Source organism: Pipistrellus hanaki (genome assembly GCF_964339955.1).
Source record: "Pipistrellus hanaki genome assembly, chromosome: 1".
Classification (NCBI taxonomy): Eukaryota; Metazoa; Chordata; class Mammalia; order Chiroptera; family Vespertilionidae; genus Pipistrellus; species Pipistrellus hanaki.
In genome coordinates this window covers 32345192-32367686 of record NC_140503.1, presented here as the reverse complement: position 1 = coordinate 32367686, position 22495 = coordinate 32345192, and the positions used below count along the sequence as shown (strand labels likewise).

The window sequence follows — 22495 nt, the reverse complement described above, 5'->3', positions numbered from 1 at the left end:
TGGAAAATTTCTCCATTTACTTAAAATATTATCTAAAAAGAAAATCTAATTATAATCTAAGAAATCATAATTTCTGTCTTCCTACCTCCTTTATCTTCTGCAAATAATCATTTTTTTCAAAATCAGTTTTCTCTCCCAGTTTGATCTTGTTATTCTTTAAAAGATATCTATAAACAAAGGAAGCCAAACAAATTCATATTAGGATATGTTTTTTTTAGCAAGGCCATATTGCCCTACATAACATATTTATATATTCGTTATAACAGACAAAAGACTTTACCTTTTAGAATTGATGAATTAATGCGTTATTATTCTATTCAATCATTTAAGAAGGAATGGCAAAGGAGATTGTTGTTTTTATTTTCTCTTTCTGAGAATTCATTGTAGATATATAAAAATTCCATTGATTTCTATTAATACTGTATCCTCAGTGTAGCAAGATTTTAAATCATAACTCCTAGAAATAATTTAAGATCTAATCTGTATCTCCCACTATGATTCCCTACCTAGTTTTTCTTTAAAACATATATGAACTAAAACTATTAAATCACTTTCAAAGAAAAATATTTTTTTTATTCTGAGTTTGAATTGTTGCAGTTCTTGAGTCTTCCTATGTTAAATGTGGTATTGAGTATAAAGATTGGTGCCTACTTTATGGACCAATGGTGATGATTACTGTACTGGGCAATTGCTATTTTAAAAGACATAGTAGTTTTAATCACAGTACATTCGAACCTGTGTATGTAGAAATGAGCCATTTTATAACATGATTCCACATGTGCAGTTAACTTGTCTTGTGCAATCTGCTCAGTTCACAATTTGTCTTTTTAAATCAAACTCTGGAGATAGGCCCAGAAGCCATATATTTATATTACAAGACTACACCTTCTGGTCCAAAGCTGAACCTAACAGTTTTTGTTAATTCTCACTAAAGGGTATTTTTTCTATTGATTTTTAGAGAGAGTGAAAGGGAAGGAAGGAAGGAGGGGGAGTGAGAAAGACAGAGAGAGAGAGAGAGAGAGAGAGAGAGAGAGAGAGAGAGAGAGAGAGAGAGAGAGATGAGAGACACATTGATTCGTTGCCCCCTGCACACGCCCCAACCTGGAGATCGAATCTGCAACAACCCAGGTGCCTTTGACAGGAAATCGAACCCTCTACCCTTCAGTGCTCAGACCAATGCTCTAATCACTTAGCAACAACAGCTAGGGCTGAGCCAAATGGCTTTTGATGGGAAATCTGGGAATTCTCCTGGAAGAGAGTCTGTTGGCCAGTCTCTAGAGATTAAAGGGCCAGGTAATTTCAGAGGGTTTGGAATGGCCATGCTCAGCCACGGCGCACGGGGAAGAGAACACAGCATGCAGAGAGAGAGAGAGGGCCCTGGGATGAAAGATTCCCTGAAGTTTCTGGTTCCAGTCCCGTGGGTGAAAGTTTCTGCCCGGAGGCTTCCCTGTAATTCCTCAATAAATTCTGCAAACCTCCCTCGACTAAGAACAGCCACTGTACCACACGGGTAGGTGAGTGTGTAGCCTTGCGGCAGGCCTCATGGATGCCTTCCTGGGGGCATATTCCTTTGCAGGAATCCTGGAACTGAAGTGAGAATAATACACTCCACCGAGCCCCTTCCTTTTCCTGAGCCGACTGCATCATCCCCAATATTTTCTCTTGATCACCGGAAAGACTGATTAATTTCAAAACGAGGAGGCGTTTCTATGCAGTTTACAAGCACACACATTTTAGTAAACTAAAAGATTATAATTTTCATCTAGTAAACATTTTTAAAGGAAAGAAACACAGCACTGACTGAGAAATGCTTCCGTAAAAATAAAGTCGCATACTTACATGTTTTCCTCCAGGCTATTACAGATTTTCTTCATTTCTTCAACCTGCTTTTCCCAATTCCTTATTGATTCGTTTAGTTCTGCTATCTCCATATTGTGATCACTAAGTACCTATTGAAAATGTTAAAAAAAAAAAAAATGATGGCATTCAATCGCTGTCAAATGACTCATGATGGCGGTTCAGTTCACTAAATAGTCATGTAATACCCACTCGACTTCTACACTGGGGGCATCCTGGAGTTAAAATAAAAGCAATTATTACAATTATTTCTTCAAAATGCAAGCTAGGACAGAAATAAAAAATAATATTTGGGAGGGAGGGCGACCAAATTACCATTTATTTCTGCTTTAATTAACATAGAAGTGGTATTATTATTATTTTTTAAATACAACTGCAGAGTTCTCAAGTATTTTCTAACTTTAATAGAAAATTATCCCCTTTCCCTATTATGTTCCAGTACCCAATACAAATGGAGAGACTCAATTCTGTTTTATCATCACATACCCAGAATTAAGGAATCTGCCCATGGTTATTTCATTTGTTATGTAAAATAAAGCAATATCATAGAAGTGTTACATATGCTATTGTATGCATTTTTTAAAAATCAGTTTTACAGTATTTTGGTCCATCCAAGTGCAATCTGTGCCTAAGGCATGCCAAATTTCTTTCTTCCCACCACATTCCTGAAGAAGAAAACACAATTGCACTACAACACACTGAAGTATCAGAAAATGTTACCATGGAAAAAAGATTCTTCCAGAATGATGTGAACGTAAATTAAAATCGATTCCTTCTAAAATGCCTGTTACCGGTCACAGTAAAGGTAGTGTACATGTAGGTGCCCAGGTCAGGCTTGAAAAGCATAGTTCATCCTTTCTTACCACTGTGGTGGCAGTAACTTTTTCTTTGATTTCCATCTCTTTAACCCTTAATTTATCCAATTCTTTCTTCCTATGAAAAGCATCCTGTGTCTTAGATTCATAGTATTTTGCATATTCATCCATCTGTAGTGATAAACATAAACCAATGAAAAAGCTTATGAGGGCAACGAAGTTTGGAAACTTTGTTTTTGTTGTATCAATCTAATTCATATTCAATCTAAGTATACCAACCATAAATAATAACCAGTCCTGGCCGATGGCTCGGTTGGAGCATTGTTCTGTACACCTAAAGGTGGCAGGTTCCATCCCAGGTCAGGGCACATATCCAAGGTGCAGGTGATACCCAGGAGGGGGCTCATGTGGGAGGCAACCAATTGATGTTTCTCTCTCACACGGATGTTTCCTTCTCTCCCTCCCTTTCTCTCTCTGAGTTCAATAAAGAAAACAAATGAACACTCTCCCAGGCTGTTCCCCACGGATCCAGGGGGAAGGGACTAGACAAAGAAAGAATGCATGCATGCCCAGTAAAGTCTAGGGGGTCAAGGGAGGGTGATTACCTATCAGTCACTGGGAGCAGGTCACTGGTCAGAACAGATGTGGCTACTGCCAGGGCGCAGAACCCGAGACACAGAAGCTCCTGAACAAGGGAGCGCTCGCTCTCCTGGGCCTCTTGCTGCAGGGGGTGTGCCCTCAGGCTCTGCACCTGCCCACGTGGCCCGCAGACAGGTGGACTCCCCACAGGATGAACTGATGGACTGGAATTAGTCTAATGCTGCGCTGGACTTAACTCTACCAGGGAACAATATAAAAAAAATACAAAGTAACAAAATAAAAAAAACTCAATGAAACTGAGAGTTGGTTCTTTTAAAAGCCAAGCAAGATTGCTGAACCTTTAAGCTGGACACATCAAGGAACACAGAGAGAGGACCCAAATAAATAAAACCAGAAATGAAGTAACTATGGACATCATAGAAATAGAAAGGATTATAAGAAAACTAGTGACCTGGTGCAAGAAATTTGTACACATTAAAAGGAAATTAATTAGAGGAAATATTTTAATATTGATATTTGCCCTTTATCATAGAAGTGTCAGAGATGAAAGAAAATTAGTAAAATGTATATGAAAATATTCCTCCTGTCAGAGATTGGGGTGCACCGTGGGACCCAGAGTCAAGTCCCCACCTACCCATGTGAGCCTCGAAATTGTGCCTCAGACCCAGCTGGCCCCACCCAAATCAAGCCTTGCCACAGCGGCGGGGCGTGGCCTCAGGTCCCCCGGCCCAGGCCAGGGTGTATGCGCCTTGAAGTCCCCTGGCCTGGTGCCTGGGCAGAAGGCACTGACTGAGGTCCCTGCCAAACCCCACTAGGTGGGGAGCACAGCCTCAGGTCCCATGGCCCGGCGATGGGGTGGTGGGTGCACTGGAGGTCCCCCATCAAGCTTTGCCAGGTGGAGGGTGTGGCCTCAGGTCACATGCTATTTGCTCATTAAGGTTCATTATAGGAACTCAGCCTCTGCTGTGGGCACAGCCATCTTGATTGTTACGATGCGATGGTCAATTTGCATATTCCCTCTTTATTAGAGAAGATATTGCAAACAACTATATGCCAACAAACTGGACAATCTGGGTAAAATGAACAAATTCCTAGAAACATACAATCTTCCAAAAACTGTATCAAGAAGAAGACAAAAACATGAATAGGCCTGATAACAATTGATGAAACTGAAGCAGTAAAAAACAAAAAACAAAAAACAACAACAAAAAAGTCCCAGCAAGCAAAGCCTGGGTCTGGATGGCTTCATAGGTGAGTTTTTACCAAACATTCAAAGAATAGCTAACACCTATCCTCCTCAAATTATTCCAAAAAATTCAAGAAGAAGGAAGACTTCTATGCTCTTTTTTTGAGGCCAGCATTATCCTAATTCCAAAACCAGATAAAGACACAACAAAGAAAGAGAATTACAGGCCAATGCCCCTGATGAACATAAATGCTAAAATCCTCAACAAAATACTAGCAAATCAGATCAGTCATATATTAAAAAGATTATACGTCATGACCAAGTGGTATTTATTCCAGAGTTGCAAGACTGGTACAATATTCACAAATCAATAAATGTGATACATCACATACACAAATTGAAAAATCACATGATCATATAAATAGAGAGAAAGCATTCGACAAAATCCAACACCCATTTTAAAAAATATATTTTTATTGATTTCAGAGAGGAAGGAAGAGGGAGAGATCGAAACATTAATGATGAGAAACTATCATTGACTGGCTGCTTCCTACATGCTGTGCACTGGGGATCCAGCCCGAAACTCAGGCATGTACCCTGACTGGGAATTGGACTATGATCTCCTGGTTCATAGGTTGATGCTTAACTACTGAGCCACACTGGCTAGGCCAACATTCATTTTTGATAAAAACTCTAAGCAAAGTGGAAAGAGAGGAACTATACCTCAACATAATAAAGGCTATCTATGACAAACCTACAGCCAAACCATTCTTAATAGGCAGAAACTAAAACCATTTCCCCTAAGAACAGGAACAGAACAGGGTTGTCTGCTTTCACCACTTTTATTCAATACTAGAGGCCCGGTGCATAAAATTTGTGCATGGAGGCGGACGGGGTCCCTCTGCCTGGCCTGCACCCTCTCACAATCTGGGACCCCTCGGGGGATGTCTGTTTGCAGGTTTAGGCCCTAGCTCCTAACTGCTCACCAGCCTGCCTGCCTAATCGCCCCTAACCACTCTGCCTGCCTACCTGCCTGATTGCCCTTAATCCCTCTGCCTGCCTGCCTGATTGCTTCTAACTGCTTGCCTGCCTGCCTGATCACCCCTAACCATTCACTTGCCTGCCTGATCGCCCCTAACTACCCTGCCTACCTGCCTGATCACCCCTAACCTCTCTGTCTGCCTGATCACCTTTAACTGCTTGCCTGCCTGTCTGATTGCCCCTAACCACCTCTGCCTCGGCCCCCACTGCCACAACTTTGTCAGGAAGGATGTTTGGAATGATATCTGGAAGGTTGTTCAGCTGTCCAGCCTAATTAGCATATTACCCTTTTATTATTATAGATAGTACTAGAAGTTCTAGCCACGTCAATCAGACAAGAAGAAAAAACAAAAGGCATTCAAATTGAGAAAGGGATATAAAACTGTCATTACTTGTAGATAGCATGATACTGTGCAGAAAAAACCCTAAAGACTCCACCAAAAAACTACTACATGTAATAAATGGATTTAGCAAAGTAGCAGGATACAAAATTAACATCCAGAAATTGATGGTATTTTTATTGACCAATAATGAACTCTCAGAAAGAGAAACTAAAAAATAATAATAATAATAATAATAATAATAAATAAAAATAAAAATAAATCATTTACCATTGCCAACAAAAAGATATACCTTGGAATAAATTTAACCACAGAGGTAAAAGACCTATATTTTGAAAACTATAGAACATTAAAAAAAAAAAAAAGAAAGAAAGAAATAGAGGAAGATACAAACAAAGGAAGAATATACTGTATTTATGGATTGGAAGAATGAGCATCATCAAAATGTCCACACTACCCAAAGCAATCTATAGATTCAATGCAGTCCCTATTAAAATACCAATGATATATTTACAGATCTAGAACATATACTCCCAAAATTTATATGGAACCAAAAAAGACTCTGGATAGCAGCAGCAATTTTGAGAAAGAAGAACAAAATTAGAGAGATCACAGTCAGATATAAAATTATACTACAAAGCTGTTGTAAACAAAACAGCCTGGTACTGGCCCAAGAACAGGCATATAGATCAGTGGGACAGAACAGAGAACCCAGAAATCGACTCAGGCCATTACGTTCAATCAACATTTGAGAAAGGAGGCAAGGGAATACAATAAAGTAAAGACAGTCTCTGGTGTTGGGAAAATTGAACAGGTATGTGCAAGAAAAAAAAAAAAAAAAGAAATGAAATTAGACCTTTAACTTAGACCATACACAAGAATAAATTCAAAATGCATAAAAGACTTAAATGTAAGTCAGCAAACCATAAAAATCCTAGAAGAAACCATAGGCAGCAAAATCTCAGACATCTCCCAGATGTGTGCCAATACATCTCCTAGGGCAAAAGAAACAAATGAGTTAAACATGTTTAAAAATAAAAAGCTTCTGCACAACAAAAGAAACCATCAACAAAACAACAAGAAAGCCCACTGCATGGGAGAACCTATTGTATTTGCCAATGATACATCTGATAAAGGGTTAATTTTCAACATATATAAAGAACTCATACAACTTAACAAAAGGAAGACAAGCAATCCAATTAAAAAATGGGCAAAGGACCTGAATAGACATTTCTCCAAAGATGACATACAGATGGCCAAGAAACATTTGAAAAAATACTTCAAGTCACTGATCATCAAAGAGATGAAAATTAAAATGACAATGAGGTACCATCTCATACCTGTCAGAATGGCTACCATCAACAAATCAACAAACAAGTGATGGTGAGGATGTGGAGAAAAGAGAACCCTAATACACTGTTGATGGGAATACAGACTGATGCAGCCACCATGGAAAACAGTATGGAGTTTCCTCAAAAAAATGAAAATGGTACTGCCATTTGACCCTGTAATCTCACTTCTAGGAAGATGTCCTAAGAAGCCTGAAACACCAATCAGCAAGAATATATGTGCACAGCAGTGCTATTTATAATAGCTAAGATCTGGAAACAGCAGCCCAAGTGCCCAGCAGTAGATGAATGGATAAAAACAGTCCTGGATGCTGTTCTGCATGTGGTACATTTACACCATGGAACACTATGCAGCTGTAAAAAAAAAAAAAAAAAAGCATCTCTTACCCTTTGAGACAGCTTGGAGAGACCTGGAGAATATTATGCTAAACAAAGTAATCCAGTCAGAGGAAGGAAAGTATCATATGATCTCACTTATATTTGGAATCTAACAAATAAAATAAACTCATGAACAAAATAGAGCCAGAGACACAGAAGCATGGAACCAATGTCCATGCATAACTCATGGTCATAGACAATCGTGCAGTTATAGGGTGGGGTGGGGGGAGGGGGAAGGAAGAAGAGTGCCACTGGGGAATAAAAGGAATATCTGTAATATATCTGTAATATTTTCTTTTTTAAAAATATATAGTATTGATTTTTTACAGAGAGGAATGGAGACGGATAGAGAGTTAGAAACATCGATGAGAGAGAAACATCGATCAGCTGCCTCCTGCACACCTCTTACTGGGGATGTGCCCGCAACCAAAGTACATGCCCTTGACTGGAATTGTACCTGGGAGCCTTCAGTCCGCAGGCCAACGCTCTATCCACTGAGCCAAACCGGTTAGGGCAATATTTTCAACAATAAAGATACATTTTTTAAAAAAGATGAAGGTTGGAGGAGAGGATGATGAGCCACTGAATTAATTAGTCTTGGATACTGTTCTGCATTGGTAATTCCCACTGCCCGAGATAACAAATACCCTTACAGTCTAAGCCAGCTTGAGTCAGGGCTTCTGCCATTTGCATCTGAAAGCATCCTAACTGGTGCCAATTTCCAGGGAGATCACCTACGGGGTCCAAGTCCAGCCACCACTGGCTTTTGTAAGCTGCTTTCCTACATTAGGTGCTGTTTGTGGCTACTTAGGTGCTCAGGTGGCATCGTTGTGGCAGAGACTGTGTGGCTCACAAAGCCCTTTTAGAAAATGTCTGCAGACCCCGAGACTGACTGTTCACTTAAGAAAGAACCTGTCCTGTTTGCATATTTCCTGTTTTGAGCTCCTCTGTGCCTCCTTTGTGCATTTTAACATTTATATTATAGAATAAGAAGGGGAGGGGGGCTTCCCCACAGGGTGTAAAGTGAAGTCAGAATCTCGTTCACGTGCGAGGCACGCCAGGCTCCGCTGGGAGTGCTGGGATCCAGCGTGAAGGGCTCAGACAGAACCCCTGTCCTGGAGCCTTCTGAGGGACAAAGCACTGGCCTGCACATCCGATGCCACCGCTGCGGGACCAATCAAGTCCCAGGGAAAGTAAAGAAAAGGGACAGGCTCCCCACTCCTCACCCCTGACCCAGCTGTGCCGACACAGACACACCCCACGTGCGGCCCCTGTGACTTAAGCGAGCTGCACCTGTCTGGGGGCTGAGAGAGAGGAAGAGGGGGGCTGCTCAGCATCCTTGTCAATGCGGCCCGAAAAGAGCAAAACAAGGTCCTTGTTGTCCTGAAACCCCCATTTCCTGGTGATGGTAACAACCCACTGGGTTCTCGCTCAGGGGCGGAGGCCCTGGCTGTGTCTGAGACAGGGATGTCAGCTGACTCCAGCACTGCGGTCAAGGCTGCCCGCTGCTTCAGCCCCGCTAAGGTCCTGGGAGCTGGGCTTTCACAAACTCAGTTCAGTGGCTGCCGAGGGCCCAGGGGACTTCTTGCCAGCTCCTTCACAGAGCCCACTCCAAGGATGACTAAGCCTGAGCTATCCTATCGATATTCAGAAAGGACGATCCATGGTTTTAGTGTAAAACTATTCCTGAAAGACGCAGTGTTACCACTGCTAGCTGCTTCCTGATGGGAACGGAAGCCAAGGATGTCAGACACGGCAGAGCATGTTCGGCTGGGTAGCGGGGACCGTTTGCTTCACCAGGAAGCTTCAGCTTCATACCCCAGGGAATGGCAGCACTGCCCGCCCCTCCCAGGGCGTCAACACCCTTCTCTTCCCCAAAGGAGGACCCCGTTGTGCTCAGAGCAGGGGGAGATGCGGGCATGCTCCTGAAGGTCAGGCCTGTCAGTCTAACCTGTGAAAGCCATCACTGGACTCAGCAGAAACCCTTGAAACCTTAGGAAGCTAACTGGTTATTTTGAACAAGCTCCTGGTTATAATCCCAGGAGACAAAGAGCGCTCTCTCCTCTCTCTCTCTCTCTCTCTCTCTCTCTCTCTCTCTCTCTCTCTCTCTCCTTTCTCTCTCCCCTCCTCTCCCCTCCCCTCCCCTCCCCCCCCCCCCCCCCCATTTAGCAGGTGCAGCAGGCTAGGGCAGGGCTGAACTTCCTAGTCCTGCCACAGAGACTCAGCCAAAGGCAACCAAATGACATGGGAGCAAATTCCTGGTCCCCATGGGGCTGCCTAGGAGCAGAGGCTGCCCCAGTGATACAAACCCTGCCACTCATATTCTTTCTCATGAACTGAGATGCTGCTATACCATTAGCTGTCTTCCCCAAGGGGCTCCCCTAAGGTTCCCACCTGCAAACGGGATAAACCCCCAAGACCAAGGACCAGTGCCTGTGCTCTTCCTCCGGGGGACCCGTCCACACCTTCCCCTTCCCGTCCTCCTCCCACAGGCACACGTCTCCTCAACTCTAAGGATCTCTCCTCTACTGCCCATCCCCGTGTTCATGGAAGACAGCGCACGAGCACTAGCTAGCCCTGAGGACAGATAAATTATTCCCCGTTTCGTGCTTGAGATGCTGGGCAATTCTGTACTATAAAAAATAATCCATGCCAAAACCGGTTTGGCTCAGTGGATAGAGTGTCGGTCTGCGGACTGAAAGGACCCAGATTCGATTCCGGTCAAGGGCATATACATTGGTTGTGAGCCACATCCCCAGGAGGCAGCTGGTTGATGATTCTCTCTCATTGATGTTTCTAACTATCTATCCCTCTCCCTTCCTCTCTGTGAAAAATCAATAAAATGTATTAAAAAAAAAAATAAGCCATGCCACTTACCTGGATACTCAACTTCTTTTTCTCCTTCAAATATTCTTCTCTTTCTTTGTCTATTATCTCCTCTATAGCTTGAATCTGCTTCTTTACCCGTCCTATTTCTTCTTTCTCCACGTTTATTTTTGTATAAGTCTCGTTGATGTAAATAATGGTCATGACCTTTCTTTCCATCGCGTGGTTGAGTAAGACAACAAGCTTTTCATGCTGCTTCCCCAGATACTCTTGCTGTTCACTAGGAGAGAAAAAAAAAATTATTCATGACATGAAAAGTGTGGCTTTTAGGAAAGGAACTTAAAGTCTATTTGGTGAGCTCAACCACCATAAAGGGGGAAATTGTACAGCATACTGATTTGAGAATTGTGTCTGTAATCGCCTAAATGTGGTTGAGACGAGGTACACAAGTGTTCACCTTGTAACTATTCACCGAGAAAAACATCACGTGGTCCTGCCTCACTACCGCCATCCCCATGTGGCAGGGAGTGTCTATGGGATATTGGGATCAAAATATGCTGTGACTCAAAAACAGTTTGGAGCAAGTAAATAAAACCTGGCCAAATGGTTTGCTACGTAGCACGGCCATTATCTACCCGATCATCCCGAGATCTGTAGTTAAATCAAAGAAATATAAACATTCCACCACCCCACTGGCCGCCTTCTGATGCCATGGCCCTCCAGGGTGGCCCCAGGAGAAAGCTCGCCTCCCTCCGATGGACAGGAGTCAGGAGAGGAGAGGGTCCCTCTTCACTGTTCAGGGGATGGCTTGAAACCTAATGTGAGCCCTCTTACCTTCCACCAGCTGCAGCCAAAACCGAGTTCTAAAGGAGACAATCCCTCCACGTGTCAGTTGGTCACATTCACTGGAGGAAGACCTTCGGACTGCTAGAAACCTCTACCCCAGGGCTAACCGTAAAAGATGTATCATAGAAGGAATAACTGCCACCATTTCTGAGACAGGCCAGTTAGCCAGGACCGGTGCAGTCGGGAAACTGAGACAGATAGTTGAACAAGCTGACTGAGAAATGTACGGCCAGACACACAAGGTCACCTCCCCGGAGATAGCAGCCAGCCCTTGGTTGTATTTCAGCTCCAGGCCCAGAAAAGCAGCAAAACCAGGTGGGTGCTGCCAGGGCCTGCCGCAGTGACTAACCCCGCCCTATCGGGAGAGACCTCGACCCTGGAAGAGCACTCCTGAAAATGGATCAACCTTCTGCTGAAGCCACTCACTGAGACCTCCCCCAAGATTCCTGCCTGCAAAGGAGATGAAAACCCTGGAGACAAAGGACCCTGCCTGCGTGCTCTCCTGGGAGTGTGTCCACACCTTCTCCTTCCTCCTCCTCTTCCCCCACAGGCCTGCATCTCCTAAACCCATGGTCGGCAAACTGCGGCTCACGAGCCACATGCAGCTCTTTGGCCCCTTGAGTGTGGCTCTCCCACAAAATACCACGGCCTGGGCGAGTCTATTTTGAAGAAGTGGTGTTAGAAGAAGTTTAAGTTGACAAAATTTGGCTCTCAAAAGGGATTTCAATTGTTGTACTATTGATATCTGGCTCTGTTGACTAATGAGTTTGCCAACCACTGTCCTAAATCCTAAGGAACCACATGAGACTTGCAAATGGTGCAGGGATGGAGGAAGGGGGTGGGGTTTGGGGGGAGAGCAATGGCAGTGGCAGCTCTCACCTGGGCTAGACTAACCCTCTGAACCTGTCTCCAAGGCCCCCTTCTCTCTGACTTCCCAGTCAACCAAAGCAGCTCAGCCGAGGCTCTGTTGCTGCTTCTATGCTAAGCCCTTATTCCACTGTCCCCAGCTTTGATAAACATACCTTCATAGTCACCTGCACTTGTGCTGCGAAATATTTCTTGCACAAAGTCAGAAACACACACACTACTGGCCAGCCCTAGGCAGACCCCTCTCGGGCCAGGTCCCTGTCTGATAACATTTCTGTATTTTCCTTTTTAAACAGCTCCTGCAATGTACAAACTTTTTTTTTTTTCTTTTCAGTTCCCAGGGCTAAAGATTTTAGTTCAGGTGGTTGTGTGCAAAGGTTTAGGAAAATGGAAACGGATTGTTGGTAAGTTCAATTTCTAGAGGTCAACTCCACCACATAAATGCAATAGACGGAACCCTAGGCTAGAGGAAGTCAAATCCTGGGTGCTTTGTGGTCTAGGAGAGGAAGGTTGCTAAGAATGAATCGAACTAGGGATCAAGTAGCCTCAGAGAGATGGAGTGAAGCAAAACAAGTCAAACAAAAAACCCTAATGGGGAGCACTGGGGCGGGCAGAAAAGCCAGCCCTCAGAAACCTGCCGTGCAGCCTAAGGAAAGCAAACCAGAGAGCGTGCAGGGACCTGGCTGGCCAGAACTGTCCAGGAGAGGGCCACCCTCTTTGAAAAAGGGGAGCAACACACAATTGTAGCTTGATGGTACCCTATCATCAAGCAACCCACGTTATGTTTGTAAGTTGCCTTACCACAAGGATTTCCCTATAGCAGCGATTCTCAAGATGTGGTCAGGACCTCCCAGCAGCGGCAACGTTGCCTGGGAACTTGTCAGAAGTTCAAGTTCTCACCCTCACCTCCACCTCCAAGTCAGAAGTTCAGGGGGTGGGTGTCCCCAGCAATTTGAGCTTTCACAAGAACCCCAGGGATTCTGATGCACAATGAACGTTTGGGAGTCACTGGTCTGTAGGGATGGGATGGTTGCTGGCCAGCTAATAGGAGTATTGCCGCTTGGAAATGGACAGTCTAGTCCAGTGGTGGGCAAACTCATTAGTCCACAGAGCCAAATGGTTGTGTCCACAGTACAATGGTTGAAATTTCTTTTGAGAGCCACATTTTTTTTACACTTAAACTTCTTCTAACGCCACTTCTTCAAAATAGACTCACCCAGGCCGTGGTATTTTGTGGAAGAGCCACGCTCCAGGGGCCAAAGAGCCGCATGTGGCTCATGCGCCACAGTTTGCTGACTACAGGTCTAGTCTACGTGGCAGTCTCTGGCAATCGTGGCTAGCATGCGCCACATACAAATCTGCATTGGGAAGCCCCAACTGGAGTTGAAGAATGAATATTTCTCAAACCTATGTGATGACGGACTTTCTTTTTCCTGGAGCATCTCCCGGGACAGGAGTTCTGAGAGCCTACTTCCGGAAAGGAGTCCCTGAGCCTTGAGATCTCCACCTTATTCCTCATGCTTTGAAATCTTGTGCACCAAGCAATCCTCTGATTAGTTTAGCTTCCCAAGAGGATTTCCCCCTATGATGAGGGCTCTTGGAAAACTACTCATTTTGACAAACTGACCTTCTAATATTGACACATTAGTCTTACAAATTTGCTCACAGTACTGAGTTGTTCTTCAGAGGTTTATTTTTGCTTTTTCTTTCAGAATATCTCTCTTCCTCCATGAGATGGGTAAATTGAGACTTGTAATCCCCACTTGACAGATGGAGAAAATGAGGCCCCCCAGGGGCGAAGTGCTGGCAACACAGCTAGGAATAAAGGGAAGAGACTAACAGGTGTCAGGTCCTCTCTTCGGAACATAATCCAGTCTTGCATTATGACTGACTATCTTCAAGGAACAAAACTAGCTACAATCTATCTGGCTTGATGCTATATTTACACCCACTGAGCTTTCTTCCTTTGGTGGGTGAAATTTGTAAATTTAATTTTACTGAAATGGAAACCATGTGGGGGCGGTGTGCAAGGCACTGTGCGATTTACATTCAGCGGCTGCTGCTCAGATGCTGGATGGCCTCCAAAATTTTATAGGTCGCCTGACTGTAGGGGTTGAAGATTTTCTGCCCTCTTTCCCAGATCTCTGCAGCCACCACACACCCTCATCAGCCCAAGTCATCTTCTATAAGGGATTTCCACTTCTTCTCTTGCCCTGCACCTTTGGGTCAGAGGACAAAGCCCTTGGACAATCTTCCCACTCTGGCCCAGACCTCAACCCCCTCAGGTATTGAACAGAAGTACCTACCCCAGATCTTGATTAAGTTCTTTCAAATCAGCCATTTTCGTCTCCAGAAACTCTATTTCATGATTTAAGTTTGCAATTTTCAGCCGTAATTGTTTCATCTCATGAATGTTTAATTTGCGAGCAGCGATGACAAATTCTTAAAAGTAAGTGGAAATGTTTACTGTTATTTGAGAAACAGCACAGTGGTAGATACTAGCTTTTCAAATCATGGACAAATTGCCTTTCTTTGAAATATTCTTTAAATTGTGTTCCTGTATCACATCACCTCTTCTTTGCCCCTTTGGACCCTCTCATTCTTATCTATCAATTATTTCCCTTATTTCAGCTGCTGCTATGGTGACCAGCTTTCTATGGGCTCTGAGCAACTTGAGACTGGAGCATCCGACAGCACTCAATGCCTGCTTTTTCCATCTTACCTTCTGCCTGGCACTTCCCTGTTGCCTCTTATCATGGGACTATTTTTTTCTTTTAATTTCAAAATATGCTTTTATTTATTTGAGAGAGAGACAGAAATATTAATGAGAGAGAAACATAGATGGGCTGTCTTCTGCATGGGGATGAGCCCACAACCCGGGTATGTGCCCTGATGGAGAACTTCTTTAGATACCCACACCCATGCAGGAGGTGGGGCAAAACATTGGACCAGCGATCAACAGGAGCCTACTAGTACCTAGATGGTCCTGAGAAGAGGTAACTGTGTTCTTAGGGTAAGATGACTGACCAGACGTCCCGCTTTGGGCGGGACAGTCCCGATTTTTAACAATTTGTCCCGTGTCCTGCGGCGTTTTAAGATTCTTTCCAAAAATCAGGACGTTTAAAAAACACTGAGGGACGCGGGACAAATTGTTGAAAATCGGGACTGTCCCACCAAAAGCGGGACGTTTGGTCACCTTATCTTAGGGGCATGTTCTCCTACTTCAATAGTTGCATTTGACAAAAGTCAACATCATATTGTTCCCCATATTAGCTCTCCCCACTTCAGTCTCCTTACCCCTCTCTCTTCCTCCTTGAATTGTACTGACTAATAAAATGATGGCTCAAAAGTCAATGCCTCTGGTTCTGTTGTCCAGGGTACTCAGTGTGTTAAAAATATACATTAATTATTCACCAGTAAATAACAAATCAGTGTAATCACGTGAGACTTCAGAAGATTACCTCAGTGCATGACAGACAGATGGTAACAATGCATGAATTTTGAATACTGTTGTTTAGCAAAGTACTGATACATTGCCTTCCCCTGATTTCCAGGTCCCCTCCTGTCCTTGAGGGCTCCCAGACTGTGAGAGGGGGCAGGCTGGGCTGAGGGTCCCCCCACCAGTGCATAAATTTTCATGCACCAGGCCTTTAGTTGACTATAACAGGATTAGAGTAATGAGGGAATGAATATTAAGAAAATAAAGAGAACTCTAAAGAATTCAAGAGCAGTAGGCATAAGGAACAGCCACCATGCCCGGGGCTGAGACGGAATGCCCTAGGACAGTTGTCAGCAAACCGCGGCTTGCAAGTGGCCGTGGTTTGCCACTTTGTTGACTAATGAGTTTACTGACCACTCTCATATACTACTCTTTCTCTCTTTGCACATAATATGCCACAATTGCCTAATCCTCACATCTTCCAACTACATGGTAACATTTAGTCTAGTCCAGTGGTCAGCAAACTCATTAGTCACAGAGCGGCAAACTGAGGCTCGCGAGCTGGATGTGGCTCACAAGCCGCAGTTTGCGACCACTGCCCTAGGAGAAGCAGCGCCTCACACCTGAGATCTAGACCTCACTGGAGGTGGCTTGGCTCATTGCATGGCTCAAAGATGTTAATGAAATACGGGGCTGGCCATCTGGCTTCTGAGGTGTTGGGGGAATCTGTCCAAGGGAGGTGCCATACTTCAGAACACACTGAAAACTACCCAAGGGTGCTGGGGAAGCTGCGCATTATTCACAATAGCCAAAAGGGAACACCCAAGGGTCCACTGGTGAGTGGATGAATATTATATATATATATTAGACACACACACCCACACATTCCCTTATTTCCTCAGGAATATTGTTCAATCTTTAAAAAGAAGGAATTCTTACACATGCTACAACATGGATGAACCTTTAAGGCATTATGCCAAGTGAAGTAAGACAGTCACAAAAGGACAAATATTGTGTGATTCCAGTTATATGAGGCACCTATAGTAGTCAAACTCATAGAAAACTGGTGATGTAGGCCAGTCAAGCTGCCTAATTTAGTTGGATAAATATCAATTTGGAATGGGCTGATCTGTATATTTTTAGTGTGTTTATAAACTAAATTATATACATTTTTTATACACACACACACACACACACACACACACACATCTATATATATGATTTCCACTTAAAATGCCAGGAAAAATATGCATCTCACTGTGTTTGTGTCACGCATTCTTTCTACCTATATTTTGAGATGAAATGACTAAGCTAAACTTATTTAACCATAAATTAAACTCATCTTTTTACAGGAACTTTGTTCTATTTTCTTTTTTTTTTTAATGAAAAGTATTCAATGTTGATATTATTGCAGGTGTCCCCCATTTCCCCCCTCACCCCCCCTGCCTCAGTCTTCATCACACTATCATCCGCGTCCATGGAGAATACATACGTGTTCTTTTGCTAATCCCTTCACCTTTACCCACTCACTCTCAAAATACCTTCCATTTCTGTGTTAATGTTATCAGGAAGAGTTTCCAATAGAAAATATAGTCTACTGAGTTCCATGCTTTCGATTTCCAGAAGTTCAATTGTACCTTTTCTCAATTCTTCCTAAAGATTGAAATTACATATTAAAACAATAAACTTTATCTCCTAAACAATTCCCTATAAATGTTTTAAAGGTCAAAATTTTTCATTAATACCTTCTGCTGCACAGGTCTTAATTAAGTGTTCTGCATGAAAAATCAGGCAACAGTCCACCACTGAGCAACACTGGTTAAAATGCTTAGTAAATTGAGAGGAAATTTTTTTTAAATAATTTTTTTAACGTATCTATTGAAATATCTTGAACAGAGTTGGTGCTAAATTAAAGTTTGATGAAGAAGTAAGTGGAAGATTGGGGGGGGACTCTTATAGATAATACAATACCAATCTCTTGACAGCTATACCAATGTCCTTGAGAAAGATCTTAGCTTCTTCATTGCATTTAAAATAGCCACTTTTCAGTGATTTTTCTAGAAAAAAAAAGTAAAAAATTAAGATCTCTTATTTATCTGTTCAAATCCTAGTTAACCCTTTAAGATCTGGCTCAGATGTTTACTCAGCTGGAAATTACATCTTCTATCTTTGAATTTCTGTTGTACTTTATATAAATCTCTCTTGTACTTGTTATTTTCTATTTCACTCTGTTCTGATTTAGGGATATATTTTATGCTCCTTGAGTCCATCTTTGCATCTCATGGTAAAAAAAAGAGGATGTTTATAGCACAGGACAAGAAATTCAACAAACATTTATTCAACAAAAATTTCTTGTCCTATGTTTATAGCATAGGACAAGAAATTCAACAATATGAACTTATTTCATTCGAGTTCTCTGAATGAAATAAGTTCTCAAACCAAGTGAAAATATAACAAGCCTATAATGTAGATTTGTATAGGAATGTTTTCATATATGGTAGTATTTTGCCCAAAACACACATTTGATTAACTGTATAACAATCTAAGTTGACTCCTGTAAACTTAAGATTCCTATCTCACAGGTAAGAAATCGAAGGCGTTGAGGCCATGTCACATGTTCAAGATCACAGAGCCCATCACGGATAGAGTCTGGATTCAAATGCAAGTGGTGTGACTACAGGTCCCATGCCCTAAAGAGCTCCATTTAACTTTCAGAAAAGTAAATACCAATTTCTGCCCTCACTTCCAGGGAACTGGAGTTCTCTGAATGAAAGAAGCTCTCAAACCAAGTGAAAATCAGTTATGGAGTTTGCAAACAAGTGTGCGTTAGAGAGGGACAGGCATTGCCTGCTATTTTCTTTTCTTTCTTCCAAGGCAGTGGTCACAAACCGCGACTCAAGAGCCACACACGGCTCTTTGGCCCCTTGAATGTGGCTCTTCCACAAAATACCACGGCCTGGGCGAGTCTATTTTGAAGAAGTGGCGTTAGAAGACGTTTAAGTTTAAAAAATTTGGCTCTCAAAAGAAATTTCAACCGTTGTACTGTTGATATTTGGCTCTATTGACTAATTTGGCTCTACTGACTAATGAGTTTGAGGGCCACTGTTCTAAGGAATGAATGAACCCAAGAGCTTGGTCCCACTTGGAAAGAGTTGGAGAGCTACTACCATACATATTTTATAACTCACACCAAGGACAAGAGGTTCAATTAAGTTCTTCCTAAGAAAAACTTTCTGAAGGTCCAAAAATTATTAGCAGAAAAAATACTTGTCAGTGAATGGGTATGCCAATCTAGATGACTTTGGATACGAAAATACTCCTCAAAAGCTTGTAAGAATGGTGACGTTAAACTCATTCATCTAAGAAGGATAAAAGAAACTATCCCAATCCGAGCAGCATCATGATAGATATCAGCATAGTTATCTGGAAACACGGAGATTGTTAGGGTAAATCGAGCAGATGCTTTGTTGTTTGGTATAAATGGTTTATGAGCTCAACAAGACACCCTTCCTTGGACTGTCCCACCTTAAGGTTATGTGACTTGATTACAGGTTCAGCTTCTTAAGTGAAGAAGTATTTTAACAGGGCCCCACCCCAAGGTTATTATCCGCTTCATCTCATAGCACCCTTCTCTAATATTCCCTGCCGAATACGACAAGAGCTTCTTAAACTCTCCTGTCGTATTAGGCAAGGAGATGCTTTCTTGTGTGCCTGTAAAATTTTCCAGTTTGCCATGGCACAATGTTGGAGGAAATTAACTTGGAAAGTCAGGAAGGGAAAAGGTAAAAACTGAATGCACCATCTAAATGCAGGTGGGCACTCCAGCTGCAGATAAATGGCAATGGCCTGGGAGTCCGGGATTTGTCACCAGTTACTGGTGTGAGTTGGGCCAAGTCCCAGTCCTGAGTCCCACCCTGTCGCCTCTCTCTAACCCTAGGAGCAGAGAAGGCTCTGCTCAAGCCAGGGAGGCGCTGGGTCCCGGAGGCGGGTCCCCCTGAAGGTTCCTGCTAAGCTGAGCGCCCCCCCCCCCCCTCTCCGAGGACCCTCCCACCCACCCAGCGCCCGCGGGCCTCTCACCCACAATCAGGAGCTCCTCCAGCATTGTGGTCGCGAGTGTGGAGCCCAGCGTGGAGGGGTAGGTGCTTAAATCCAGGGAGGGGCCCGTGGAGACCGCGACCTGCTTCTGCTTGTCGCAGAACCCCAGCTCCGGAGACCAGGAGCGGAGCGCCATGGTGCTGCTTGCTCAGGGCGGCGTCGCCCACTTGACCAGAGGCGAGGACGCACGCCCGTTGCCACGGGCAACGAGGACGCCCACGCAGGCGCACCAGCGGTGGCCCTCCGCGCGCCTCTAGCTTTATTCACAACAATTAAGCGACACCGGAAGGAACCCTCTGGAGCGGTCCTTCTCTCCATCTCCAAGTCTTTAGTTCAGCCCTCGCGGACCTTGGCAATCCATAAGGATCCTGTTTGTGCGGGGCTCTGTGTCAGGCACCGCTGGAGGAGCTTAATTTTCCCAATGGCTTTGGGAGGCAGGTTCTTGCACACACAGGTGCTACTTCAATTTTAGGTAGTTACACACCTGCAAGGCATGTTGTGGTTTCAGACAATGTCCGTTTTGTAACTGCTCCCGTGACCTATTTAATCTTTATCATAAGGCTTCGGGGAGATTAGTATGGTTATCCTATTTTTCAGAAACTCTTACTGAGGTGAGAGAGGCAATAACCTTGAGGATAACCGCTGGCCCGGCCCGTAGAATCGAACAATGGCATGCCAGTTTTCCCACCCCGGGTCTGCCAGCGCTGCCCAGTGACTGCTACCAGGCACTGGACAGCCAGGCACTGAGGCGTGGCTGCGGAGTATGGGGTGCAGGAGCCCAGCCTGAAGTCCAGGCTGTGAATTTCCTGTAGAGCCTTGAATTCCCAAAGCAGGAGTTTGGGCTTTGCTGCTGCAGGCAATGTTGCTCTGACTAGGAAGCTGAGAACAGATTAAGGGGCTCCCTGCTGGCAGCTGCTTGGTAATCAGTTTATTTCTGCCTAAGGTTAACAGTACGGAAGAGTAGAATATCATTATCAATTACCAGCATTATGATTCTTTTCAAGGAACCATCTTGCAGAGTAATCAGAAATTAAAATGGGCCTGAAACAGACAACCCATATTTAGCATAAATGTCTTATTTGTTTTTATTATTAAGTGGCACCCTAAAAAGGTACCAGTGATCATGGTTAATGCTCACTTAGTATTTATACAGACATTTCAAACACTCGTGATTTTAAAGTAGCAATATTCTTATTTTTAATTTATTTAGTTCTTATTTTTACAAAGTGTTTTAGATGATTCATCTGAAGATGATTCAGTAAAGATCACTGCACGAATTAAGCTCTCCATTTGATGTAAAAATCTTTGCCTTTGCCAAGAGGCATGGCACAGTGGTTGAGCATAGATCTCTGAACCAGGAGGTCACAGTTTCCATTTCTGGGTACCCAGATTGCAGGATACATCCCCAGTGTGGAGCATGCAGGAGGCAGCTAATCAATGATTCTCTGTCATCTCTTTCCCTCTCCCTTCCTCTCTGAAATCAATAAAAATATATATATTTTAAAATTTTTGTCTTCTTTTCTCTTTTTGTCTTTCTAAAGTTTTGTCATTTTTATTTTTTAATTAACTCAATTTTTTATATTTTTTATTGTTTTTCTATTCCTTATATGAATTATTTTTGTTCTAATATTTATTATTTCTTTCCTTCTGCTAACTTGGGGTTTAGTTCATTATTCTTTTCTAGTTTCTTTATGTGTACAGTTAGGCTGTTTATTTGAGATATTTTTTTCTTTTTTAGTTTAGGCATTTTCCTTATAAACTTTCCTTAATACTGCTTTTGCTGTGTCCTATATGTTTTGGTAACTTGTGTTTTTATTTTCATTTGTCTTGATGTATATCTATTTTTTTATTTAATAAGATGTTTTTATGTATTTCAGAAAGGAAATGAGAGGGAAAGTGAGAGATAGAAACATCTACACTAATAAAAAAGAAACATGCAGATTAACCATTACTCTGCTACATCCACCAGTATGCAAATTAATCCAACAAAGATGGTGGCAGCCACGGATCTGGAGCGAGCAGGAGGCTTGGGTTGCCCCTGATGATGGAGGAAGTCAAGCTTCCCACCCACCCTTGGCCCCTGCTCAAGATTACAAAGTTTCAATTATAGAAGATAAATAAATCCCAGATACCTGCTTCCATTCAAGGAAGCACTGAAAAAAAAGAAAAAGAAAAAAGGAGGGGCTGGGAGCTTGGCTTGCCTGGGGCATAGCCAGCCTGAAAACAGCCATCAGCCCCTCACCCAGGCTGGCCACACCCCCATGTGGTGAGGGTCCCCGCTGGGGGGCTTGACCAGCATGCAAACAGCTATCAGGCCCTCACCCAGGCTGGCCAGGCACCCCAGCAGGACACCCCACTCTGATCCGGGACATCCTTCGGGGCAAATCAGCTGACCCCCACCCATGCACCAGGCCTCTATCTATACTAACAAAAGGGTAATATGCTAATTATACTGGAAGACAATCCAGACTTTCTGGATGTTCTTTTGGACAAAGCTATGGTGGCGGGCCTGAGGAAGAGGCGGTTAGAGGCTAAGAGGGGAGGCAGTTGTGGGTGATCAGGCTGGTGGGGGTGGGGCTATTGGGGGTAAGCAGACCAGCAGGGAGGTTAGTGGGAGTGAGCAGACCATCAATGGGGGTCAGTTGGAGGTGATCAGGACAGCAGGGGGAGGGCAGTTTGGAGTGAACATGCCAGCAGGGGGGCAGTTGGGGGTGAGTAGGCCAATGGGGAGGGGTGGTGGGGGTGAGCAGGCCAGGGGGGGGAGCAGTTGGGGGCAAGCACACTGGCACGGGGGGCATTTGGAGGTGAGCAGGCTGGCAGTGGGGGCAGGGGGGCAGTTGGGGGCAAGCAGGCCA

General features: G+C 43.6%; 1 protein-coding gene across 1 annotated transcript in view; it reads right to left on the bottom strand.

The window, feature by feature from the left end:
* The window catches only part of CCDC175 (coiled-coil domain containing 175), a 52247-nt gene extending 32381 nt beyond the window's left edge, over window positions 1-19866 (bottom strand). Inside the window, exons 1-8 of the mRNA XM_084879545.1 lie at window positions 19623-19866; window positions 17517-17602; window positions 17087-17198; window positions 14413-14548; window positions 10445-10673; window positions 2721-2843; window positions 1840-1949; window positions 86-167 (exon numbers count right to left, since the gene is read on the bottom strand). Coding sequence (XP_084735671.1) covers window positions 86-167; window positions 1840-1949; window positions 2721-2843; window positions 10445-10673; window positions 14413-14548; window positions 17087-17198; window positions 17517-17602; window positions 19623-19776 — 1032 coding nt within the window. The 5' untranslated portion in view covers window positions 19777-19866. The remainder of the gene's footprint in view (window positions 1-85; window positions 168-1839; window positions 1950-2720; window positions 2844-10444; window positions 10674-14412; window positions 14549-17086; window positions 17199-17516; window positions 17603-19622) is intronic.
* Between the last annotated feature and the right edge of the window lie 2629 nt (window positions 19867-22495).